We start from the raw sequence: 23,424 nt of genomic DNA, 5'->3' as shown, positions 1-23,424 counted from the left end.
CTCTCATTGTTTTTTAATGACAAAAACTAAATAGTTTTTCAGTTATCACAACTGTTATAACACTGTTTATTCAATAAAGATATTACTGTTACTATACTCTGCTCAAAAGAAATTTAAATTCCAAATTGATCCATATCGTGATACGCATCGTATCGTGGCTTTAGTATCGTGATGCGTATCGTATCGTGACATTGTTGGTGATACACAGCCCTAGGGAAAACTGCCATATAAATATTTTTAATATTATCTCAATTTGGCAGCCAGCATATTAACGGGGAACTAAACCCTAAAAAAAACTTTTTTTTATTAATGACCTGTCTGGGGCTTAATTAGTGCCGTTCATTGATTCAACTACATTTTTGACATTAGAGTATAAACTGTTTTAATTCTACAATATATCGTGTATAAACATCTGAGTGGTGCCCTCTTCAGGTTGAACGGGGCTACTGCAGTTGAATTTTCCTATTGGAAGTTGTGGTGCCGCGTGACGTAAGCAGGCACCAGCTCACCACGCCCTTGGCATAGGCTCAGCACCTGGTATGAAAACATCTTGTTCCGTCAAAACCACTTTAGTGAGTTAGGAGTTAGAATTGCGAGTATTGAAAATGATCAGAATAGCGTATATTAGCATCTAGTTAGCATAGCATTTATATAGTTATTTAGATCATTTTGTGTAGCCTAGGTTGTTAATTAGCATAGTTGTTAGTGTAGTATTGTTAGTTAGTTAGTAGCATAGTATTGCATCAATTAGGATAGCTTCCTAAGTTTGCGTAGATTTTTAGTAGAGGTCGACCGATAGTGGATTTTACCGATACCGATATTTAGGTTTGACCGTACATACCGATAACCGATTATTCAACCAATATTTTTTTAAATGGATACTGGATTAAAAACAAACATAACACTCCAAGTAAAACAGTGCTGAACTGAAATGTGCTAAATTAAATAAATATATAAATATTAATACATTAAAATGAGAAGTTCTACAGAACGAACTCTACAGAAAATAATTTAAACATTCAAATATTACAGGTCAAATATGTGTTTCTTTAGATATAACATAGAAACATGTACATTTCAAAGGTAACACTTTGCAAGTCCCATTTGTTAACAAGGATTTTGTCACGGTTTGGGTTTTGTTTCTTGTCCCTGGTTCTTGTCTGTCATGTGATCCCCTGTTCTAGTCATGTGATCTTGCCTTGTGTTCCCCTGTCTGTTGTGTCATTGGTTGATTGTTTAAGTCTTCCCAGGTGTTTCCCGTTAACCTGTTTAGATTGTTTCCCCCTGTATTTAGCCCTGTGTTTCAGTCCAGTCTTTGTGAGTTCTTGTATTGTTGTAATGCTGTATGCACGCTGTCCTGTTCCTGAGTCTGGTTACCAAGTCTGTTTAGTTTTGAGTTTATTTAAATAAAACACTGCTGCACGTGGATCCTGCTTTTGCCTCTGCTTCAGCTGCATGTAACAGAAGAACTCACCGCACCGAGATCCAGCAGCAGCCATGCCAACCCTCAGTCCAGATATCCAAATCTTGCGTCTCTGTCAGGGTGATCGATCCATTGAGGACTACGTGGCAGATTTTGTCGAACTGGCACATCTCGTGCAAATGAGCACCGAATGCCTGATGATCTTTTTCCGTGGAGGATTATCAGAACCACTCTGGTCTGTGATGCCTGCCCATGATCCACACGGCTCGTTGGAAGAATATATCGACCTGGCTCTTTTGCTGAGCGGTTCTCCGTTTACTGTGGGCGTGGAGGAAAAGGAGCTCCGTGAGCCCGTAGTACCCCCTCAGCCTGTTCTTCTCATCACTTCAGCCATCAAGCTAGCCATGGCATCAGTCTATGGGCGTCCAGGACTGATGTCCACCGTGGCACAGCCACCGCTGATGTCAGTGTTGAGGGCCAAGAGGACCGTCGTTCAAGGGGCCAGTCTTCCAGAGACCGTCCAGCCAGAGACCGTCCAGCCAGAGACCGTCCAGCCGGAGCTTCACGTCAGCCACGTCCAGCCGGAGCTTCACGTCAGCCACGTCCAGCCGGAGCTTCACGTCAGCCACGTCCAGCCGGAGCTTCACGTCAGCCACGTCCAGCCGGAGCTTCACGTCAGCCACGTCCAGCCGGAGCTTCACGTCAGCCACGTCCAGCCGGAGCTTCACGTCAGCCACGTCCAGCCGGAGCTTCACGTCAGCCACGTCCAGCCGGAGCTTCACGTCAGCCACGTCCAGCCGGAGCTTCACGTCAGCCACGTCCAGCCGGAGCTTCACGTCAGCCACGTCCAGCCGGAGCTTCACGTCAGCCACGTCCAGCCGGAGCTTCACGTCAGCCACGTCCAGCCGGAGCTTCACGTCAGCCACGTCCAGCCGGAGCTTCACGTCAGCCACGTCCAGCCGGAGCTTCACGTCAGCCACGTCCAGCCGGAGCTTCACGTCAGCCACGTCCAGCCGGAGCTTCACGTCAGCCACGTCCAGCCGGAGCTTCACGTCAGCCACTGATTTGCCACTTTTTGTGTTATTTGTTCTCGAGCCAGTGTGCGTGTTGTCTATTCCTGAGCCCGAGCCAGTGTGTGTGTTGTCTGTTCCCGAGCCAGTGTGTGTGTTGTCTGTTCCCGAGCCAGTGTGTGTGTTGTCTGTTCCCGAGCCAGTGTGTGTGTTGTCTGTTCCCGAGCCCGAGCCAGTGTGTGTGTTGTCTGTTCCCGAGCCAGTGTGTGTGTGGTCTGTTACCGAGCCCGAGTGTGTGTTGTCTGTTCCCGAGCCCGAGCCAGTGTGTGTGTTGTCTGTTCCCGAGCCAGTGTGTGTGTTGTCTGTTCCCGAGCCAGAGCCAGTTTTTGTGTTATTTGTTCTCGAGCCAGTGTGCGTGTTGTCTATTCCTGAGCCCGAGCCAGTGTGTGTGTTGTCTGTTCCTGAGCCCGAGCCAGTGTGTGTGTTGTCTGTTCCCGAGCCAGTGTGTGTGTTGTCTGTTCCCGAGCCAGTGTGTGTGTTGTCTGTTCCCGAGCCCGAGCCAGTGTGTGTGTTGTCTGTTCCCGAGCCAGTGTGTGTGTGGTCTGTTACCGAGCCCGAGTGTGTGTTGTCTGTTCCCGAGCCCGAGCCAGTGTGTGTGTTGTCTGTTCCCGAGCCAGTGTGTGTGTTGTCTGTTCCCGAGCCAGTGTGTGTGTTGTCTGTTCCCGAGCCAGAGCCAGTTTTTGTGTTATTTGTTCTCGAGCCAGTGTGCGTGTTGTCTATTCCTGAGCCCGAGCCAGTGTGTGTGTTGTCTGTTCCTGAGCCCGAGCCAGTGTGTGTGTTGTCTGTTCCCGAGCCAGTGTGTGTGTTGTCTGTTCCCGAGCCAGTGTGTGTGTTGTCTGTTCCCGAGCCCGAGCCAGTGTGTGTGTTGTCTGTTCCCGAGCCAGTGTGTGTGTGGTCTGTTACCGAGCCCGAGTGTGTGTTGTCTGTTCCCGAGCCCGAGCCAGTGTGTGTGTTGTCTGTTCCCGAGCCAGTGTGTGTGTTGTCTGTTCCCGAGCCAGTGTGTGTGTTGTCTGTTCCCGAGCCAGTGTGTGTGTTGTCTGTTCCCGAGCCAGTGTGTGTGTGGTCTGTTCCCGAGCCAGTGTGTGTGTGGTCTGTTACCGAGCCCGAGTGTGTGTTGTCTGTTCCCGAGCCCGAGCCAGTGTGTGTGTTGTCTGTTCCCGAGCCAGAGCCAGTGTGTGTGTTGTCTGTTCCCGAGCCAGAGCCAGTGTGTGTGTTGTCTGTTCCCGAGCCAGAGCCAGTGTGTGTGTTGTCTGTTCCCGAGCCAGAGCCAGTGTGTGTGTTGTCTGTTCCCGAGCCAGAGCCAGTGTGTGTGTTGTCTGTTCCCGAGCCAGAGCCAGTGTGTGTGTTGTCTGTTCCCGAGCCAGAGCCAGTGTGTGTGTTGTCTGTTCCCGAGCCAGAGCCAGTGTGTGTGTTGTCTGTTCCCGAGCCAGAGCCAGTGTGTGTGTTGTCTGTTCCCGAGCCAGAGCCAGTGTGTGTGTTGTCTGTTCCCGAGCCAGTGTGTGTGTGGTCTGTTCCCGAGCCCGAGTGTGTGTTGTCTGTTCCCGAGCCCGTGTGTGTGTTGTCTGTTCCCGAGCCAGTGTGTGTGTTGTCTGTTCCCGAGCCAGTGTGTGTGTTGTCTGTTCCCGAGCCCGAGCCAGTGTGTGTGTTGTCTGTTCCCGAGCCAGTGTGTGTGTGGTCTGTTACCGAGCCCGAGTGTGTGTTGTCTGTTCCCGAGCCCGAGCCAGTGTGTGTGTTGTCTGTTCCCGAGCCAGTGTGTGTGTTGTCTGTTCCCGAGCCCGAGCCAGTGTGTGTGTTGTCTGTTCCCGAGCCAGTGTGTGTGTGGTCTGTTACCGAGCCCGAGTGTGTGTTGTCTGTTCCCGAGCCCGAGCCAGTGTGTGTGTTGTCTGTTCCCGAGCCCGAGCCAGTGTGTGTGTTGTCTGTTACCGAGCCCGAGTGTGTGTTGTCTGTTCCCGAGCCCGAGCCAGTGTGTGTGTTGTCTGTTCCCGAGCCAGAGCCAGTGTGTGTGTTGTCTGTTCCCGAGCCAGAGCCAGTGTGTGTGTTGTCTGTTCCCGAGCCAGAGCCAGTGTGTGTGTTGTCTGTTCCCGAGCCAGAGCCAGTGTGTGTGTTGTCTGTTCCCGAGCCAGAGCCAGTGTGTGTGTTGTCTGTTCCCGAGCCAGAGCCAGTGTGTGTGTTGTCTGTTCCCGAGCCAGTGTGTGTGTTGTCTGTTCCCGAGCCCGAGCCAGTGTGTGTGTTGTCTGTTCCCGAGCCAGTGTGTGTGTGGTCTGTTACCGAGCCCGAGTGTGTGTTGTCTGTTCCCGAGCCCGAGCCAGTGTGTGTGTTGTCTGTTCCCGAGCCAGTGTGTGTGTTGTCTGTTCCCGAGCCCGAGCCAGTGTGTGTGTTGTCTGTTCCCGAGCCAGTGTGTGTGTGGTCTGTTACCGAGCCCGAGTGTGTGTTGTCTGTTCCCGAGCCCGAGCCAGTGTGTGTGTTGTCTGTTCCCGAGCCCGAGCCAGTGTGTGTGTTGTCTGTTACCGAGCCCGAGTGTGTGTTGTCTGTTCCCGAGCCCGAGCCAGTGTGTGTGTTGTCTGTTCCCGAGCCAGAGCCAGTGTGTGTGTTGTCTGTTCCCGAGCCAGAGCCAGTGTGTGTGTTGTCTGTTCCCGAGCCAGAGCCAGTGTGTGTGTTGTCTGTTCCCGAGCCAGAGCCAGTGTGTGTGTTGTCTGTTCCCGAGCCAGAGCCAGTGTGTGTGTTGTCTGTTCCCGAGCCAGTGTGTGTGTGGTCTGTTCCCGAGCCCGAGTGTGTGTTGTCTGTTCCCGAGCCCGTGTGTGTGTTGTCTGTTCCCGAGCCAGTGTGTGTGTTGTCTGTTCCCGAGCCAGTGTGTGTGTTGTCTGTTCCCGAGCCCGAGCCAGTGTGTGTGTTGTCTGTTCCCGAGCCAGTGTGTGTGTGGTCTGTTACCGAGCCCGAGTGTGTGTTGTCTGTTCCCGAGCCCGAGCCAGTGTGTGTGTTGTCTGTTCCCGAGCCAGTGTGTGTGTGGTCTGTTACCGAGCCCGAGTGTGTGTCGTCTGTTCCCGAGCCCGAGCCAGTGTGTGTGTCGTCTGTTCCCGAGCCCTAGCCAGTGTGTGTGTCGTCTGTTCCCGAGCCCGAGCCAGTGTGTGTGTCGTCTGTTCCCGAGCCGGTGTCGTCTGTTCCCGAGCCGGTGTCGTCTGTTCCCGAGCCGGTGTCGTCTGTTCCCGAGCCGGTGTCGTCTGTTCCCGAGCCGGTGTCGTCTGTTCCCGAGCCGGTGTCGTCTGTTCCCGAGCCGGTGTCGTCTGTTCCCGAGCCGGTGTCGTCTGTTCCCGAGCCGGTGTCGTCTGTTCCCGAGCCGGTGTCGTCTGTTCCCGAGCCGGTGTCGTCTGTTCCCGAGCCGGTGTCGTCTGTTCCCGAGCCGGTGTCTGCTGTTCCCGAGCCGGTGTCTGCTGTTCCCGAGCCGGTGTCTGCTGTTCCCGAGCCGGTGTCTGCTGTTCCCGAGCCGGTGTCTGCTGTTCCCGAGCCGGTGTCTGCTGTTCCCGAGCCGGTGTCTGCTGTTCCCGAGCCGGTGTCTGCTGTTCCCGAGCCGGTGTCTGCTGTTCCCGAGCCGGTGTCTGCTGTTCCCGAGCCGGTGTCTGCTGTTCCCGAGCCGGTGTCTGCTGTTCCCGAGCCGGTGTCTGCTGTTCCCGAGCCGGTGTCTGCTGTTCCCGAGCCGGTGTCTGCTGTTCCCGAGCCGGTGTCTGCTGTTCCCGAGCCGGTGTCTGCTGTTCCCGAGCCGGTGTCTGCTGTTCCCGAGCCGGTGTCTGCTGTTCCCGAGCCGGTGTCTGCTGTTCCCGAGCCGGTGTCTGCTGTTCCCGAGCCGGTGTCTGCTGTTCCCGAGCCGGTGTCTGCTGTTCCCGAGCCGGTGTCTGCTGTTCCCGAGCCGGTGTCTGCTGTTCCCGAGCCGGTGTCTGCTGTTCCCGAGCCGGTGTCTGCTGTTCCCGAGCCGGTGTCTGCTGTTCCCGAGCCGGTGTCTGCTGTTCCCGAGCCGGTGTCTGCTGTTCCCGAGCCGGTGTCTGCTGTTCCCGAGCCGGTGTCTGCTGTTCCCGAGCCGGTGTCTGCTGTTCCCGAGCCGGTGTCTGCTGTTCCCGAGCCGGTGTCTGCTGTTCCCGAGCCGGTGTCTGCTGTTCCCGAGCCGGTGTCTGCTGTTCCCGAGCCGGTGTCTGCTGTTCCCGAGCCGGTGTCTGCTGTTCCCGAGCCGGTGTCTGCTGTTCCCGAGCCGGTGTCTGCTGTTCCTGCGCCACCGCCCTGGCCGCCCGAGGGGTCTTCACTGCCTGGTCCACCCTGGGCGCCTGAACTGCCTTGCCCCCTGCACAGACTTGACCCTCCGTCCCTCCCCCAAGACCGCCTACACTCACCACCCTCCTGAACTTGTGTTTTTTTTGTTTTGATAGGCGTCGGGAGCCGCCCATAGAGGGGGGGCTATGTCACGGTTTGGGTTTTGTTTCTTGTCCCTGGTTCTTGTCTGTCATGTGATCCCCTGTTCTAGTCATGTGATCTTGCCTTGTGTTCCCCTGTCTGTTGTGTCATTGGTTGATTGTTTAAGTCTTCCCAGGTGTTTCCCGTTAACCACGCCCCCTTGTTATCCTGTTTAGATCGTTTGCCCCTGTATTTAGCCCTGTGTTTCAGTCCAGTCTTTGTGATTTCTTGTATTGTTGTAATGCTGTATGCACGCTGTCCTGTTCCTGAGTCTGGTTACCAAGTCTGTTTAGTTTTGAGTTTATTTAAATAAAACACTGCTGCACGTGGATCCTGCTTTTGCCTCTGCTTCAGCTGCATGTAACAGATGTATTAGCTAGCTTTCATGAACTATATGCATTATGCAATATACAATATAAGTTTTCACTGCATGTATTACTATTTGAGCAATACCGATTGTACCTTGATCATTCAGGTTAGTTCATAGTACATTTAGGTAATAACAGATAAAATCTAAATTAAAACTCAATTTAAAATGTATTACTAAATGTTGAAATTAACAAACTAATAATGAATATAATACTTCTACAACATATATTAACCTTAGTTAATCCTAAAATGGACCTATATTACATGTATAGTCTCTCATTTTATTTGCTTTTATTTTAGAACACTTGATTATCTACTCAAAATAACAATGTGGCTATTGTAGTGATTAAAAAAAAACTGAAATCGAACGCGTCTCTGATTTGTTTATGTTTCTGTCGGCTGCATGAACATATCGATGTTGAGAAAGCAATAACGTCACTAGCTTTAAAGGAGCCGTATGCAAGATTGTGGCCAAAACTGGTACTGCAATCACTTTCGAGATTACTGTAGAGTGGTGTATCTCCTCCCTGACTCGAGGTTGCCAGATAGGCTGCAGGATCCAGCAGGAACTAGACCGCTACAAGAAGCTTTTTCTGTTAATTATGTTTATGCTTCAAATGAGATGTTTTGCAAAGTAATTATACATCGCAAAAATGTACTAATGGTGATTAGCCATATATAATTGTAAAGATGTAGGCTCGTATGAGACAGTACATTGTTAGAACAGTAGCTGTTAGTCTAACTTGTAACGGTAGGTATCTGTCATTAACGTAAGTACAAGCACAAGCCTCTGTCACTGTGTGTAACCAATATCAAAGATAAAGCTATTCATTTAGCTGACGCTATAAGTGAAAGCGACCAGCTGTATTTTTTAACTTACCCTGCAGTATACGTCCATAACGCTAAAATATCTGATGTGAAAGATTACATGTCATTCTATTATTTTTGGCTGTAGAACTTGCATGATAAACAATAATGGGCGTGCTAATGTTGTTTTCCTCACCGTCTCACCATAATGACAGAGAAACGGGCTCTGATAACGCATTGCTAATGTTAGCAATGACGATTCGCCGTTTTTATTACCCAAACAATTCATTACCTTTTCAATTCGATGACCCACCTCCTCCATATGAGCTAACGTAACATTACTTTGTTCGACTGTCATGAATATTTGAAATGTCCATTTACATCAAGTACAAGTTAGCCAAACACAGATAAATCTTATAGTTATCTGTCCAGAAATTCTTCTCCGTTTTCAGCCGTCTCCATCTTTCAAAGGCATCTCCTATACAGATCCTTGTTTTATTTCGGACTTTGTCACAAAGTATTTCGGATTCATAACGAGATTTTTTTGGTTTTGCAACGTTAGACATTTTTTTATCTGATTCCAACACGTTTGTAGCTGCAGCTGTGGTAACTAGAGCCGAGCTAGCAACCCGGATGCCGCAACACTTCGTGATTGGTAGATAGGTGGAGGGTGGCGCATCAGACCAAAACACAACATAACAACATCAACATCAGTTGAGGGCTGCAACTTCACTTTTTAAATGACAATATCCTGGCTGGACTATTGTTGTCAGTGATATAAGTATTTGAAAAGAACATGATTTCTTAATGTCTAGTGACATATCAGGGCCATTTTATGATTAATTGAAATTAATGTCTTACATACAGCTCCTTTAAATATGCAACTTCGCAGGCTAATGAATGCAAAAAAGTGACCAGCTGAATATAAACTAATGGAAATAGATGACAACAATTGCGACATAACACATTTGGGTCAGGTTTGCGTGTTTTGTCACATGCTTTTAATCGCTTGAGGTAGCCACTACTAAAGTTAGTCCTCTCAGCCTCGATGGCAAACATACTGCTGTACTTTCTCTGCAAATGCAGCATCTAGTCAACAGATGAATTACTTTATGATATGGCAATATGTACTTTAGTGTTCTGTATTCATACTGTTTCGCTGCTGGTGTTTTAAATGAGCATCTGAAGTGTCAGCGCTCTCCATGAAGCATGTTCTCTCTGTGCTGAGCGCAGCCTCACATGTTAATGTAAACAACTAAGCCAGTGTTAGTTTTTATTTGGCCTCTAATGGCCGTTCTCGCTCTGTATAATGCCAGCAGTCTCTTCTCAGTGCTCTCGTGCTGTGTTATAATGACAGCGCACACTTCTCAGCCGCTCCAGCAACGGACGCAACCCGGAAAAACAATCTGTATGGATTTTTACCAATAACGATAGTTCCACCAATCAACTATCGGTACCGATATATGAGCAAAACTGATGAATCTGTCGACCTCAAATTTTTTGCCTTAGCTTTTTCTGTATTTAGTACAGTGGTTAGTATGGGACGTAGGTGTAGTGTTGCTTTCCTATTAGGCTAAAGTTAACCTCTGGGGACGACAAACGCGTCGGCCGCAGAAAATAGACTAAAAATACTCCGTCATTTATGGTCATACAGACTTAAGAAATATGGAAAAATAAACTGAAATGTCTACTTTTTATGTGTCCACTTACAATCGAAACAAAACATTGTGCTTTTGTAAAAAAGAAAATAAACCGGGTATGCTTCTCCGTCTCCGTGAACCTTTTTTTCTGGAGCACATCTCTAAACTTAAAACTCAGCGAATATTAGTCACACAGGCATAATCTGTATAAACATTTACATCTCTGCTATTAAATTATCTAATTCAAAACAAAAACAAATATTCTCTTTTTATGTAATCTGTATGAACAACTCATCTGCTAATGTGAATATGCCTACAGAGAGCGTGCGCTATTGAAATGCGGGTCTCAGGTGCATTTTTACTATTACAGCTTACAAGGTTAACTAATTTCAAAAAGTGTTGATCATAGCATTATATTTAGATCTATGGCATTATATTTAGATCGTGACATTAAAGATTGCAGTGATAAGCATATAGCCGATTACAGACATGTTGTGCGCAGGAATGCAGTGATCTCGATTTCTGTACACTCAAGAATACTTTCATCATAACTAACAGTGCAAACCATGGTGCAAACACGATGTAAATAAGAGATTAGTTGATTAAAACTGGAGTTTTGGTGTGAGTCCAGAACTCAGTCACTGATAAACATGCGCTGTTTCATTGACAGTTCAGGGCTCAAGACTGTGACCAATTGGTCACATTTTGCGACCATTTTTCCTGCCGGTGCAACTAAATATTTAATTAATTTAATTAACACAATGTTGCCAAGCAGCAAATGCAAACAAAATGAAAGCGGAACAAAAGTGCGCTACTCATTTATGCTTAATGAACCGTTTATTTGTTCCAACCGGACCAATAATAGACAGCGCAGTGCCTCGACCTTGCCAGTCGCGGGCCGATCTCGATCACGTGACACTGTTACTAGGAGATCCAGACTCTGGAGATCTAGTGAAGAAATCCATTGAATTTGGCTCAGTCCACAAATCAGCAACATTCACCATGGATTTAGGCTAATGTAGTAACTCTAACTATAGTATTGTGACAGAAATAGTCAAACGCTTACAAGTACTACACATCTTTTTTCAGCACTTAATATCATACATAAATGTTATTTTTAATGTAATGACCAACACATTTTTAGTTCATCCTTCAAAGATTGTCCTGAAACTAAAACTTTTAAGATGTAGGAAAACTCTTAAACACTTATTTAAAAATAAAAAATAAATTAAATTACCATTGTAAAAAGTAGGATGCTTATTGGCTATTTTCAATCCCGTCCCTAATATCAATTCTTTCACTCGTTTTGCTTTTTAAGTAATATTAAGACATTATGAATGATAATAATTAAAATTAATTTCATCTACACCCTAAATTAAGCTTAATGTTTTATTGCCAGCCCCAGGGCTACCAGATAATTTTTGTAGAACTCAGTGGCTCCGGTCCTGCTGCCCTCAAATGCTGCCCTCTGGAGCCCTGTGAACTTAAAATGAACCTGCACATTGTAATATCTGCATGTTGTCTATTTATTGTTAAAGAATTTGTCAGTATTACAGTTATTTTGGGGGAAATTTGAATAATTGCATTGGAAGATGATTTAAGGTGTGCCCCTAAATTTTCTGCTTGTGCTCGTAAAATTTAGTCAGCGGCTACAGTGCTCCTAGTCAAAAAAGTTAGTCTGGAGCCCTGCAGTTCCAGCGATTGTAAAGGGATCGGATAAACAAAAACATTTACTCAGATGTGTGTTGCACTGTTCCTGTCGGAACCAATTCATAAGGCACAGATTCAGGGTTTTTTTTAGAGCCCAACCGATTTATTGGTCTGTCAATTTAATCGGCTGATATGAGCCTGTCACAGATATATCGGCATTGGTGTATTTGACGCAGATATGCTGCCAATATGAACTTGTTTTTTCTTTTACAGAACACATATAACGCAGATAAAATGCTGTGTAATTACGTAGTTTGTCCAGCAGAACACGCTCCATTGTTTGCTACTAGAGACCCAAGAGAGCAGCAAACCCTTTCACTTCAGTAAGGAGGTCTCTTCAGACACGGTTTAAGATGCGCACACATTAGCTTCCACTCCAATGACAAGGTATGAAACATGGTTAGCTAGCTAATGTAGCAAAACAAGTATGATAAGCACGTTGTGAGTAAAAGACGGGGACATTTTTTATTTACTTTATAGCATTGTGTCTCACCAACTAGGTGACAACGTAGCATTAAAACACCATTCAACAGACTAAAGCCACCACCGCACTGTTAACTAGTTAGCAACTTGCGGTTAAGTCACCGCTTGACTGCTGCTGCCTGATTTTGTCTACACTGGATGCGGCGTGACAAATCTCTGACAGTAAACTTATGCCTCATTCTATATGAAGTACTGACACAAAGGACAAATGCTTTGCCGCGGGCGCTTTGCCGCGTCCAGTGTATACACTGTGTCAGCCCATTCTGCCTATAACGCTGTTACAACATCAAGAAATATTCCAATAATTTATATAATTTTAACACTTTATATAGGGGTCCCCAGATAATACTAATCCCTTGCGAATAGGGCTATAGCTAAAGTTTACTGACTCCCACATGATCATATCAGCTAGCTGTTTCTGACCGGCAGATCTTGCACATAGATGCACACTTCCTTCAGTCACCAGTTTATCGTAAAGGAACTAAATATACGAGTTAGTAATAAAACCTGTTTTATTGAAGCCATCATGAAAAACTGCAATCAGTGCTGCAATCCTCCAATGAGCGAGCACACAAATGGAGAGAGAGAAAGAGAGAGAGAAAAACAGAGACGGTAGATTTGTAGCCTTAAAAGGAAATAAATCTAAATCTAAAGCCTGCACGGGTTTTCATGAAAATCATTACTGGATGCTTTTTATCTACATTTAAAATCTAATTTATTAACAATTCTGGTGACCCAAAATTACTATTGTGCGTTTACTTTTATCCATTTATTTTTGGACCCCACTGAAGATTTTTAAGATACAGGCTAAATACACTAATGTTCATTACGCAAAGGTCCCTCCCTATCGTCATGATACAGATATGCCGGTTAAATTCTTAAAATGAAACAGCAGGTATAGTAAATTGTGTACAAAGAAATGACATTTCTGGCGCAAAAAAGTGGACTTCAAGGAAAAAATAAAACACCACAAAACTATACAATATGACCCTGCATAGCTGTGCTATATAAGATCACTGAAGGTTACAAAACTAATAATTTCCTCGGAGTAATTTCAAGTTTCTGAAAATCTCCCTTTGGTCCTGCTAACAAGAAAGGCTTTAATGTGAGCCAGAGAGCAAACAACCATACACACCCAGTGTCATGAGACACATGAAAGGGCTTGGACTCCATTAACTCAAACTGATTGATGCATAACACCATGAATTCTTCATTATGAGGGCTGACTGCATCCAGAAGATATGAATCCAAACCCAAAAGCACAGAGAGAGAGAGAGAAAGAAACACTGATCAGCTCACTGTGAGGTGCGATGATCAATAAAACCTATACATCATGACCACCCTCTGATTCCCTGATCACTTACATGACCTTATTAAACCTTCAGTATGCTCAGCATGCAATCACACTCATTCACACAAAGATCTGCATCTCTTCAATGCCTCCTACACAGCATCAGTCATTTCCTCACATGATCCACATGAAGCAAAGGCAGAGGGTCGGGTTTAACACTTACAGAGAAATCCTAATCAAATGATTTAAGGAACAGTCTGGATCAATACAACTTAAGCTCTATCAACAGCATCAGGAGCATAATGGCAATTACTGCAAAGATAATTAAAGCACAGTAAGGCATTTAAATGGTAGCTGAACACACATTATTCATAAGACTAGCGTGAAAACATCACTTATTGACCTTGATTTTCTGTAATTTACATTAGGGCACAAATGCTATCGAATAACTTGCATTGAACACAAAGCTTTCCTTTTAAAAAAAGAAAAAGAAAAGAAAAAAAGATGGAAACACACAAACTGCCAAGTGCCAGCATCTATTCATAATGAGAAATGACAAATGAGGGTCTGTTTCATTCACCCTGAGTGGCTTAATTCAGAGCGACAGGAAGTGGGGCATCTGTGAGTGTTGTGGACAAGAGGGTGATTTATTGTGACAGACAATAACCTAAGCATTAAATTGCCATTTTTCAGGTCAACGGTCTCAATGCTTAAGAATACCAGTTGGATTTTTACTTGCCCTGTCAAAATTTTCACAGGCCCCATCACCCAAAACGAACTAACTAACTAAATATGATCAATCTATCACTGTTTTTTGACCCGTAACCTTGTATTCTAATAAATATGGTTTGACACCCACATTTTAGATAACAATTTCAGTTCTCAATTCCAATTTTGATACCGCACCAACAATTATTTTCCTAACTAATATAAAGTTTAAACTATATAAAAACAAGTAAACACTTTTAGAAGAAAAGGTTCTATTCAGGTGCATAATAGAACCTTTTCAGGGGTTCCCATCATGGGATCTTTTTAGGGATTGCGTTTTAATTTTTTAAATAATTTTTAATTTAAATGAATTATGATGAACTAAACAGTTTGTAAAAATACTATATCACTAGAAAAATGTAAATTACCTGTTTAACACTAAAGTATTATGCAAGACATTTACCCGTCTATAGAACCTTTTTGGCATAGGGTTCTATAGAACAGAAAAAAATTCTGAGAATGTTGCATTAAGTAATAAAATAAGAACAAATGTTGCACAACCAAAATTAAGTCAGTCAAAGCGTGCTGAGCGTCTGTCCTGGCCTCAGGTCACGAGAGGAAATAATATAAGAGGAGAGAAATGATCATTTCTTATAATGAACAAATAGATGAACACATGGAAAACACAGCTGGAAAAGGAGAATCTGTTTAAACTGACGACAGAAAGCATGTAGGCCTACTGTATATTCAGTCTGTGCTCCATCTCACTAAACGCCTTGCCCAGAAGCACACAACACAGATTATCGGTGTTGTTTTGTATTCACTCTGATTACGTAACATAAAATCTAGAACTCTGGATCACATCTGAGCTGAACAACAATGATGAAATTTGTGCCTAGACAGAAGAACCAAAGGAGTCACAATCAGGCCAGGCCAGAAAGTGCATAGACAGTCCAATAGACCTACTTAAACATGTACCTACCACTGTTTTCAGCCTCTGTCGAAAGAATGTAAAACTATTTCACACTGTAAACCACATTCCCTCTCTCCCTCTTTTCAATCATCTTCTTTTCTCCACCCCTCCAGAAAAAGAGAAGAAAAGGCTATGAGAGTAAAGCAAGTCTAAAGGTCTTAGGTATGTAGGTCAACAATGAAAGCATGGCGAAGCGGCTCTCCTTTCATCGCCGAAAAAGTTAAGAAACTCGACGCTAAGCCCTCAGTAGCCTACCGAGCCGAGCAGTTCGCACGTGACTTTAATGAAATGTTTCCCACACATAATTCGTGGGTAAGAATTAACACCGACCGCCAAATATTGCGTTTCGTTAATTTTTTTAACGCTTTCGGTTGCATTTCCTTTCCCTGCTCTCCCTCCGTCTCTCTGTCACTCACGCGACTCTCTTGCTGCGTCCCGATTCGCTTACTTATACTACGCCCTAAAACTATGTACTCTTTTTGTGAAGAAAAAGTACATACTTTTGAGTGTGTAGCTAAAGAGTAGGCAAGCTTTGGGACATACTTTCACGTCATCTTTAATGGACAGCTCTGTCGCGTGCTGCGTGGATCCTGTCACCGTAAACTGCTCTGTCAATCATCTCATCACAGTTAAAATCCTCCATTCAATCTAATATGATTTCCTACTGTTTCGGAGAGCACGTTCATCTTCCATTCGTGGGTCTTTCATGCGGATACTCTCCTGTTTGCAATTTGAATATATGATGCATTTAAAAGGTAATGGCTAAACGTATCTTTACAAAAGTTCACAATGCTGCAGATGCAATATAATGTGGACAACATTGAATACGTTCATTTTTGTAAGGTTAGATAGCTACGGATAATTAATCACTCAAACCTCTTTATCTAAACCTCTCTACATAACCGCGGGACTCGCGCGTCCTCCATGTCTGTAGTTTTATAACACTTTTCACTCGTGTTTGTAGTTCTAACCGAATCCTCGTTCAACGCGCGATGGGTTATGGGCAATATCAGCCGTTAGAGTGTGCATCGATCTACACTTAGGATTCTGACCGGAAATAGTAGACCATCCGGGTATCTTTGAAACACTCATTTCAACATACTACGATTTGGGGCGTACTAATTCTATTTTCGAATACTATTTAGGACGGATAGTATGCGAATTGGGACGCAGTCTCTCTCTCTATCTCTCTCTCTCTCACACACACACACCCATCCCCTGCGTACACACTGCGTCTGTCTATGATGCACCGGACTGGACAAAAGCGAAGCGACACAGCGCGAGAGAGACCGTCCGAGTGTGTCCTAGAGCGCGCTCGACAGTGCGCGAGAGAGACAGAGTGAGACTTATATTTAAAATTATATAAACTAATATAATTTATTTTACTGGACAGTTTAAAGCTCCTAACCATATTTTGTTGTTACTTGAAGTACTTAGAGTGCAGTGTTATGTTGCATCATGTAGTGTTTGTGCTGAAAAGTAAGAGTAAATGTGTTACCTCAATAAATTTAAGGACATTCCTATTTTATTTGTGTACATTTTAATCATTAACATTAAAAGCACACTCTTTTTACGACTAAAATTAACAGTAAAGGGTGAAAAAAACTGAATTCCCCAAAATTAAAACGGAAAAAATGGAATTTGCAAAAATTAAAACGGAAAAACCGGAATTTATAGGGCCCTAGGTATGATGCACTTTTTTTAAATGAATTTTTAATGATGAAATTTCAAACACAGAGAGAGCTGTAGTTCAGCATGTAATTCTTGTATAAACACCTACTGTACGTTCATTACAAGTTCAGTGTCACTGTGCCCATGGGTCAAATATAAATATAAACACCAGTAAAGACGAGATCCTTGGCAGCACTGAAATACATAATGCTGGGCTTAAAGCTAAGTGAAATCCCACATGAAGCATGCTGGGATTTTAAAGGTCTGAGTAAAGGCTTGGCTGCTGTTAGCACTTTGAAGGATTTCCCTTCCTCATTCCAGTCAGACTGACCCCTGGCACTGGGCCTGAAAGCAAAAGCAGCTGGCTGCCCCAGGCCATACTCTAAAGCAGCTACACATCACTGCTGCAATGCTGGACACCAAAGACCCCTTGCAAAGGAACCCCATTCCTAAAGTGTAAAGGAAGCTTTTATCATTATTGACCTTACAACCCCCAAGAAACAAAATGGTGCACACAACAAACATGGATTATGCATAAAAATTTATGTCCTCCCAAGGAAGTTCAAAGGTTTGGGGGGTCAGTAATATTTTAGGATGTTTATGAAAGTCTCTTATCCTCACTAAGAATCCATTTATGTGATAAAAAAAAACAGTAATAATAGTAATTTTTTGAATAACTACAGCAATTCTCCAGAGAAAATGAACAACGCTGTTAAAATAGTCTACAACATTCTATACATTACTGCTGCAATTCTCCACAGTAATTAAACACCACCGTGACCATGCTATAGAGGCGTGGGAATCGGCAGGATTACACAACAGCACTTTAAACCAGAGACACTGAAACATTCAACTCATAAACATTTGATGTTGCCAAGAGACAAGAGAACCGCAAAGGCCAACATTCTAGAAGGCATTGAATCAACAGGCGGGGATACCTAAGCAGGCCGTGGCGTGTCCCGTATCCTAGCAGCATGCTTCTGGAACACTGCCCAAGGTGTTGACTGGGCCCTGACTGGACGCTGCTGACTCTGTCCGGCAGAGCGGTTGTGCTGGCTACAGATAAATCACACCAACGGATATCAATGATCGAATAACATATGCACAGCACACACATTCACAACACTGGCTAGGTCAATGATTGAAATCTTTCAGCTTCAAGAATCACATGCCATGCCATTCAGAGCTGATGCCCAATCCCATGGCAGATATACTAGACTTATTCCATCCGCTTTAACATTCATTCAATTGCTGACTTACACATTTTCCTTTTCCTCAGTATTCCAGAACGAATGCTTGTGGTTTTTCTACATAAAAAGTGGGAAAAACAGTTTCACTTGATTTTTTTTAAAGTGTTTCCACTTGAGGCCAAATGTGGAAAATTTTCCATAAGAACAATGCCACACTGGACAGACGAACCAAAAAGCACAATCACGTAGCTTTCACACACACACACTAACGTCTCCCTGATACAAAACGCCTTTGAGCTTCTTGTCAGTAAGTGAATAATGCTCTTTCATCAGCGCCAGCGCCCCTCTGGCTCCACATTGGTCCACAAATCACCATGCAGATAACAGTCTGTACATCCAAAACTAAACACACATACAGTCAGTGTACAATGTTTTCTGGTGAATGTTTTCACTGTGCCCTTAGTGCATTTCTACCATTCCATTACCTGACACATTCACATCTGAAACACCTCAAGGGTGTGTATTCGTCAAACCCGAAAGTAAAACACTTAATTAGACACATGCCTCCAGGGCCCAGAAACAATCCTGCAGCACCTGAACTCCTCAGACTTCACTTGAGTAAATATGAATTATGTTTCCCTTGTGGAGCACTGAATGTGTTGCCAATTGCCATAACTGCAGAACTAAACACTCTTTTTGGAAATCTGCAAGAAAACACAAACTCCAAAGGGAACATTCTCAAAGAAAACTTTTATTTAGCAATTTAACAAAATGCTGCGTACTTGACCCCTTATACAGCATAATCCACAACCTGACCTTAACCTCTGCGTCTGCGCAGCATTCCACTGTGAGCATACAACGCAGCAAGGATGTAACCAAACACTCAAAACCAGGAGCAAATGTAAAGTTTAAAGTTGTGTGAAAATGGAAATAGCCACAGATATTTTCTTTGATATTATGATGTATATTCAAGTAAAATGGATTATTGAAAAAAGTAGGGCGGGGACTTAGTTCTACCTATTGTTCTGTGTGGACTAAATGATTGGAGAAGTCCGACATACGTCACCAGAGAGGAGTCTGCAGTTTCACCGGAAGATATGATATTTCGATAAAAAATTACAAGGTCAGTCTTTCTTTTTAAAACGACACGTTGAATAGCTCCCGATGAGATCATTAATACGCATTTAAAAAACAGACAGGGTGAATTTTCAGTTCATGCCGACTTTAAAAGACATCCACAGGAGGAGACAATTTTTCCCCAAACATTTTAAGGCATAAACATAAAATGAACGAGATTGAAGCACCTCATGACCTAGATTAAATTAAGTGCTGTCAATAATAAGTTGATTAAATTACTGTGCAAACATGACTCAAATTTAAATAAATGGTAAAAGTGAGCATCTCTAGTAAAAAGATGTTATGCTGATAATGGACAGGAATATCCCTATTCCTGAGACACCTGTAAAACTATTTAATTGGCATTTATTTAATCATTTTTAATAACTAAAAAGTTTAAAGAGAGAATGGACCTAATAAAAACAAACATTGTATGTAAACATGGTAAATGAAGGTACAACCAAGTGTGTATGTAAAATACAAAGATACAGAATTCTGTCTTATATTGCACCTATTTAATTGTTAAACATATGCTATTTGTAATTATTAACTTCTCACTTCGTCCAATTTGAGTTACATCCTATATGCAGAAATTTCAGGTCACATCAGGCTTCATTGCAACCTATCATGCACAATTCCTAAACAGAGAGGAGAGAAAATAAACAAAACAATGTGGGAAAGTATAGTTGTAAATTGCCTTTCCCTACACACAGGAATGCCCGGGGGAATGGATAAATCATTGCCGTTAGTCAGATACGTCATGGGCCAACTCAGCATTCCAGACACACGCGGACAAGCTGGGCTGGAAATGAGTAGCGGCACGCGTGAGACATGCAAGCAGTGACAACTCACCATTTCTTTGTGCATTCCACCATGAGTTCCTGGTAGGAGGCGACGAACTGGAATTTGGAAGCATGTTTCCCAACACGCTGCAGTCTCTTCCACACCGAAGCCATGGTTTTTCCTCTTTAAAGAGCTGACAGTTTGTTTAAAATACTGTCGCGTTGTGACGCCACCCCCTCACAAATCCTTTCCTTGGAAAAGTTCTCAAAAGTATCCGTCCAAAATCAGCCTGTGTGCATTCATTGATGTGTACAGAGTTTAAAATCAGGTAGAGGAAAGAAAAAAAACACGTAGATCCCTTGCCATCAAAACATTAACGTAGATGATCGCAGATCAGCATGATGGCATGACATGTGAAATCCACCAGGATGATTGACAGCTCTCACAGAGCTCATTCTGTACAGCAAATCCATCAAAATAAACATAAGCAGCGCATGGTAATCCAATATTCCTCGTTTGCATGTGTCAATAAACCTACAGAGACAAAGAGGAGTATGGTTAGATCTCAGTGATAAAGGTTGTTGCACTCATGTCTAGCTTTGATTTCCAATTTCTGCATCTAAACACAAACATCTGTCATTTTGTCATTTTAACAAAATCATCCTGAATTTAAATACTGATTCACACCAGCAAAAGAGAACAATCCTTATCAGTTATCTGTGCTCGGCAATGGAAAGTAATGATATCTAGAGAATGATACAGAGATTTGGCTGACTTTGTTTAGCTGTGCAAGTTGCAACCGAATTTCATAAAACCAGAAAAGTGCAGTCAGATTAGATCTTCTGGAGCAGTTACAACTGAAGACTGTTGAAAACTTAACAGATCAGAAGTTATTGTTGCATTTTATTTTAACGCAAAAGTAAAACATGGTAGAATGTAAGCACTGCATTTATAAAATTTTTAGTTTCAATCCTCTAATTTTATTGTCTGAGGAATAGAGAATAAAGAGTGCAACAGTTGGGTTTCAGAACTAAAAATATTTTTTAACCATAATATACCAAACTATAAAGAAAGAGCTACGAGGTTGTTAATCGTTGGTATATTGTTTTGTTGAAACCACCAGCCTGCAACTTATTTTTTAAATAATTGTGTTTTACAGCAGAATTCCTGTTGAAAAACTACATTACCCACTATTCTGCGATAAAATCTTCACCAATCCAGGAATCAAAACAAGCAAATTGTACCAAAGAAACTCTTTAACGTCCGTCCACTCCAATGAAGCACTGAGAGTTATGTAGAGACTTATTACCTTTGTCTTTTTGTCTAATTTTGTCTACTTTTTTGCCTCAAAACAAAGTTTGTAATGTTGTCGTTCACCTTGTGGCGGGTTTGGTTTGGTTCCTGGTTTATAACTTTTTAACAAAGACTTTTTTTAAATGCTTATGATAAATAATGAATGAGAAATTTTTTGCTTAATAAAAGAACGTTTAAATAAACATTGTATCCTTAATATTTGTATTATGTAGTTTTATAAAAGCAAAAAGACACTTGAGACTGTAATATTGTGAATGTAATCACTATAATGACAAGTAAATCACAGCCAGCTGTGCTGATATTCAGTACAACAGCATGTTTTCCAGCAGGATGATAATCAGTTTTTGTTTTTCAGTCCTTCTTTTCTTTGTTGTTGTTTCATGCTGTCAAACTTTAATGAATATAGTGAGGATAAATTATATTTTTAATTAAAGGTTTATTAGGAGCTCGAAATGGATAAGGTACTCCAGGACCATTTATTTTAATTATGTTCACAACTGTTGCTGTTCAAACATTCAGGAGAAGGTATAATTATATATCCATACAAGACTGCTGCTAAGGCTTCTTCAAACAATTCACATCTCATTCACAGAAGAATACAAACTGATTCACTGTCAGTGCTGTCAAACTGACTTCATACACTTGAGAAATTTGCTCTCAGATTACTGGTTAAAAATCCGCTTTTAAAGTCACAGTGTTGTTTTAAATACTGACTAGCAATATAGCTTAAGAGATTATTACAACAATCAATAATGAAACCCTTGCAGTCACAGAGACCCTTATCGTTATATTATTCACCAGCATTCTGGTTCTGGTCGCATTCCTGCACTCACCCCGTGAATAATGCAGCAGCAGTAGCGGCTGAATGCGCCCGTTGCGGCGGGAGGCGCGTGGCTGCATCAGCCCGCTAGCGAGCTAAAGAGCCGCTCTGGCTGGATATTCCCATAGATCACCGCTAGCAGCCTAGGCTAACCTTAGCCAGGCAGGCTATCCCAGGGCAAAGAGCGGCAGCGAAACAGAAATCCCTTTCCCACTCGGACGTATACCGGCAACAGCCAAACTGGGGAGTTTGAAGGCGAGGGACAGTGTTGGTTTTCCGGTCGAGAGGAGGAAATTCCAGCGCTGTTTTCGTATTCACACACAAACTCAACGCATCAAGCCTCCATCATTTTCCTCCCCAATCCCACATTCAGTCAAACATCTGTGCGGAGTCTCATAGAAACGCCCCTACGCGTCTCTCATTGGGTGGCGGTCCATAAATATTTACATATTCATGAATTCATGACACTTCTTAACGCTTTTGTTGCCAGTGAGTGCTCCTATTGGTCGATTTAGACATCTTTCAGAGATCTTTAACCCGCCTGTGTGCAAGTGAGCTGAGTAGGAACATAAGTAATGTAAACCTTCTCCTATATGTTAAGGAATAAAGTTAACTAAATATGAGTGTGAAATTAAAAATATCTGATAGCCTATATCGTAATGCCGATATTACTGATATAGCTGAATGTAGGTTGAGGCAATTCAGCACTCGAATAGGCCTATTTATTGTAGGGTACTAAGCCAATCTGTGAATTACTAAAAGGTTAAAACAAAACAGAAACTATTTGTGAAAGAGATATTGTTTTATTGTATTATATATTACATATTGCAATTATAGTTTGTAATATATTTATTTATTTATTTCGAAAACAATAAAAAGTGAAGTAAAACTGTTGTGCCAGGAATGTGCACATTACATAGGCTTACATTTTTTGTCATAGTCTCAATTCACACATTTTTCAGAAGCTTGTTAATGCCTTCACATCAGTGCTTTTATATTACAGAGAGACACACCACGTGTCAAAAAATACTTTGAAGCAGCCAGCATTCTTGGAAAGACACATATGTCTATGAGTATTTGGAGGGAACAGACTCTTTCTGCCAGTTCTCTAGCATCTTGATCCTTATCTTTTGAGTGCATGAGATGAGTTTCCTCCCTGATGTACGGGTGTGCGCTTGTATATCAGAAGATGTGAGGATGCGGGCACATGGGGCAGAGGAGGGTGTGATCTATACACAAAAGCAGTCACAGTGTCTACAGAGAGTTGAAACATCCTGTCTGCAGTGTCACAGCGCCAAGAGCTCTTGCAAAGACAGCCAATCTGACACCTTTGCCATGTGTCAGACAGAGACTCAAGAAGTCTCTAGATCCGATCCTACTTTTTATGGGCTGCCAACATTTCAGGACATGTGTTAGACAACATTAAACCTCTCAGGCCACTACTCTGAAAGCTCAGGGGCTGATAACACCATCTTGTAATAGATAAGATGTTATTTTAAAAAAAGCTGTGATTTAGGGAAATTTACTTTTTTTATTTTTTATTTAAAAAAGTAGCCAGTGATTTTCCATTAACAATACATCACTGCTAAAAAAAAAAATCATTTTATTCCCACAATTTG

General features: G+C 43.2%; 1 protein-coding gene across 9 annotated transcripts in view; it reads right to left on the bottom strand.

The window, feature by feature from the left end:
* The window catches only part of ehbp1 (EH domain binding protein 1), a 153,825-nt gene extending 131,633 nt beyond the window's left edge, over positions 1–22,192 (bottom strand). For 7 of the 9 annotated variants that reach the window (XM_077239511.1, XM_077239512.1, XM_077239516.1 and 4 more), the window contains exons 1-2: positions 21,819–22,187; positions 19,741–20,205 (exon numbers count right to left, since the gene is read on the bottom strand). In XM_077239511.1, coding sequence (XP_077095626.1) covers positions 19,741–19,844 — 104 coding nt within the window. In that variant the 5' untranslated portion in view covers positions 19,845–20,205; positions 21,819–22,187. Of the gene's footprint in view, positions 1–19,740; positions 20,206–21,818 lie in introns of all 9 variants that reach the window. The other 2 variants (XM_077239519.1, XM_077239517.1) reach the window with 2 other exon arrangements.
* Between the last annotated feature and the right edge of the window lie 1,232 nt (positions 22,193–23,424).

This window comes from Siphateles boraxobius, unplaced genomic scaffold (assembly GCF_051911475.1).
Source record: "Siphateles boraxobius isolate OS27281-9 unplaced genomic scaffold, OSU_SipBor_1 22, whole genome shotgun sequence".
Lineage (NCBI taxonomy): Eukaryota > Metazoa > Chordata > Actinopteri > Cypriniformes > Leuciscidae > Siphateles > Siphateles boraxobius.
This window is presented reverse-complemented; position numbering and strand designations above follow the sequence as displayed.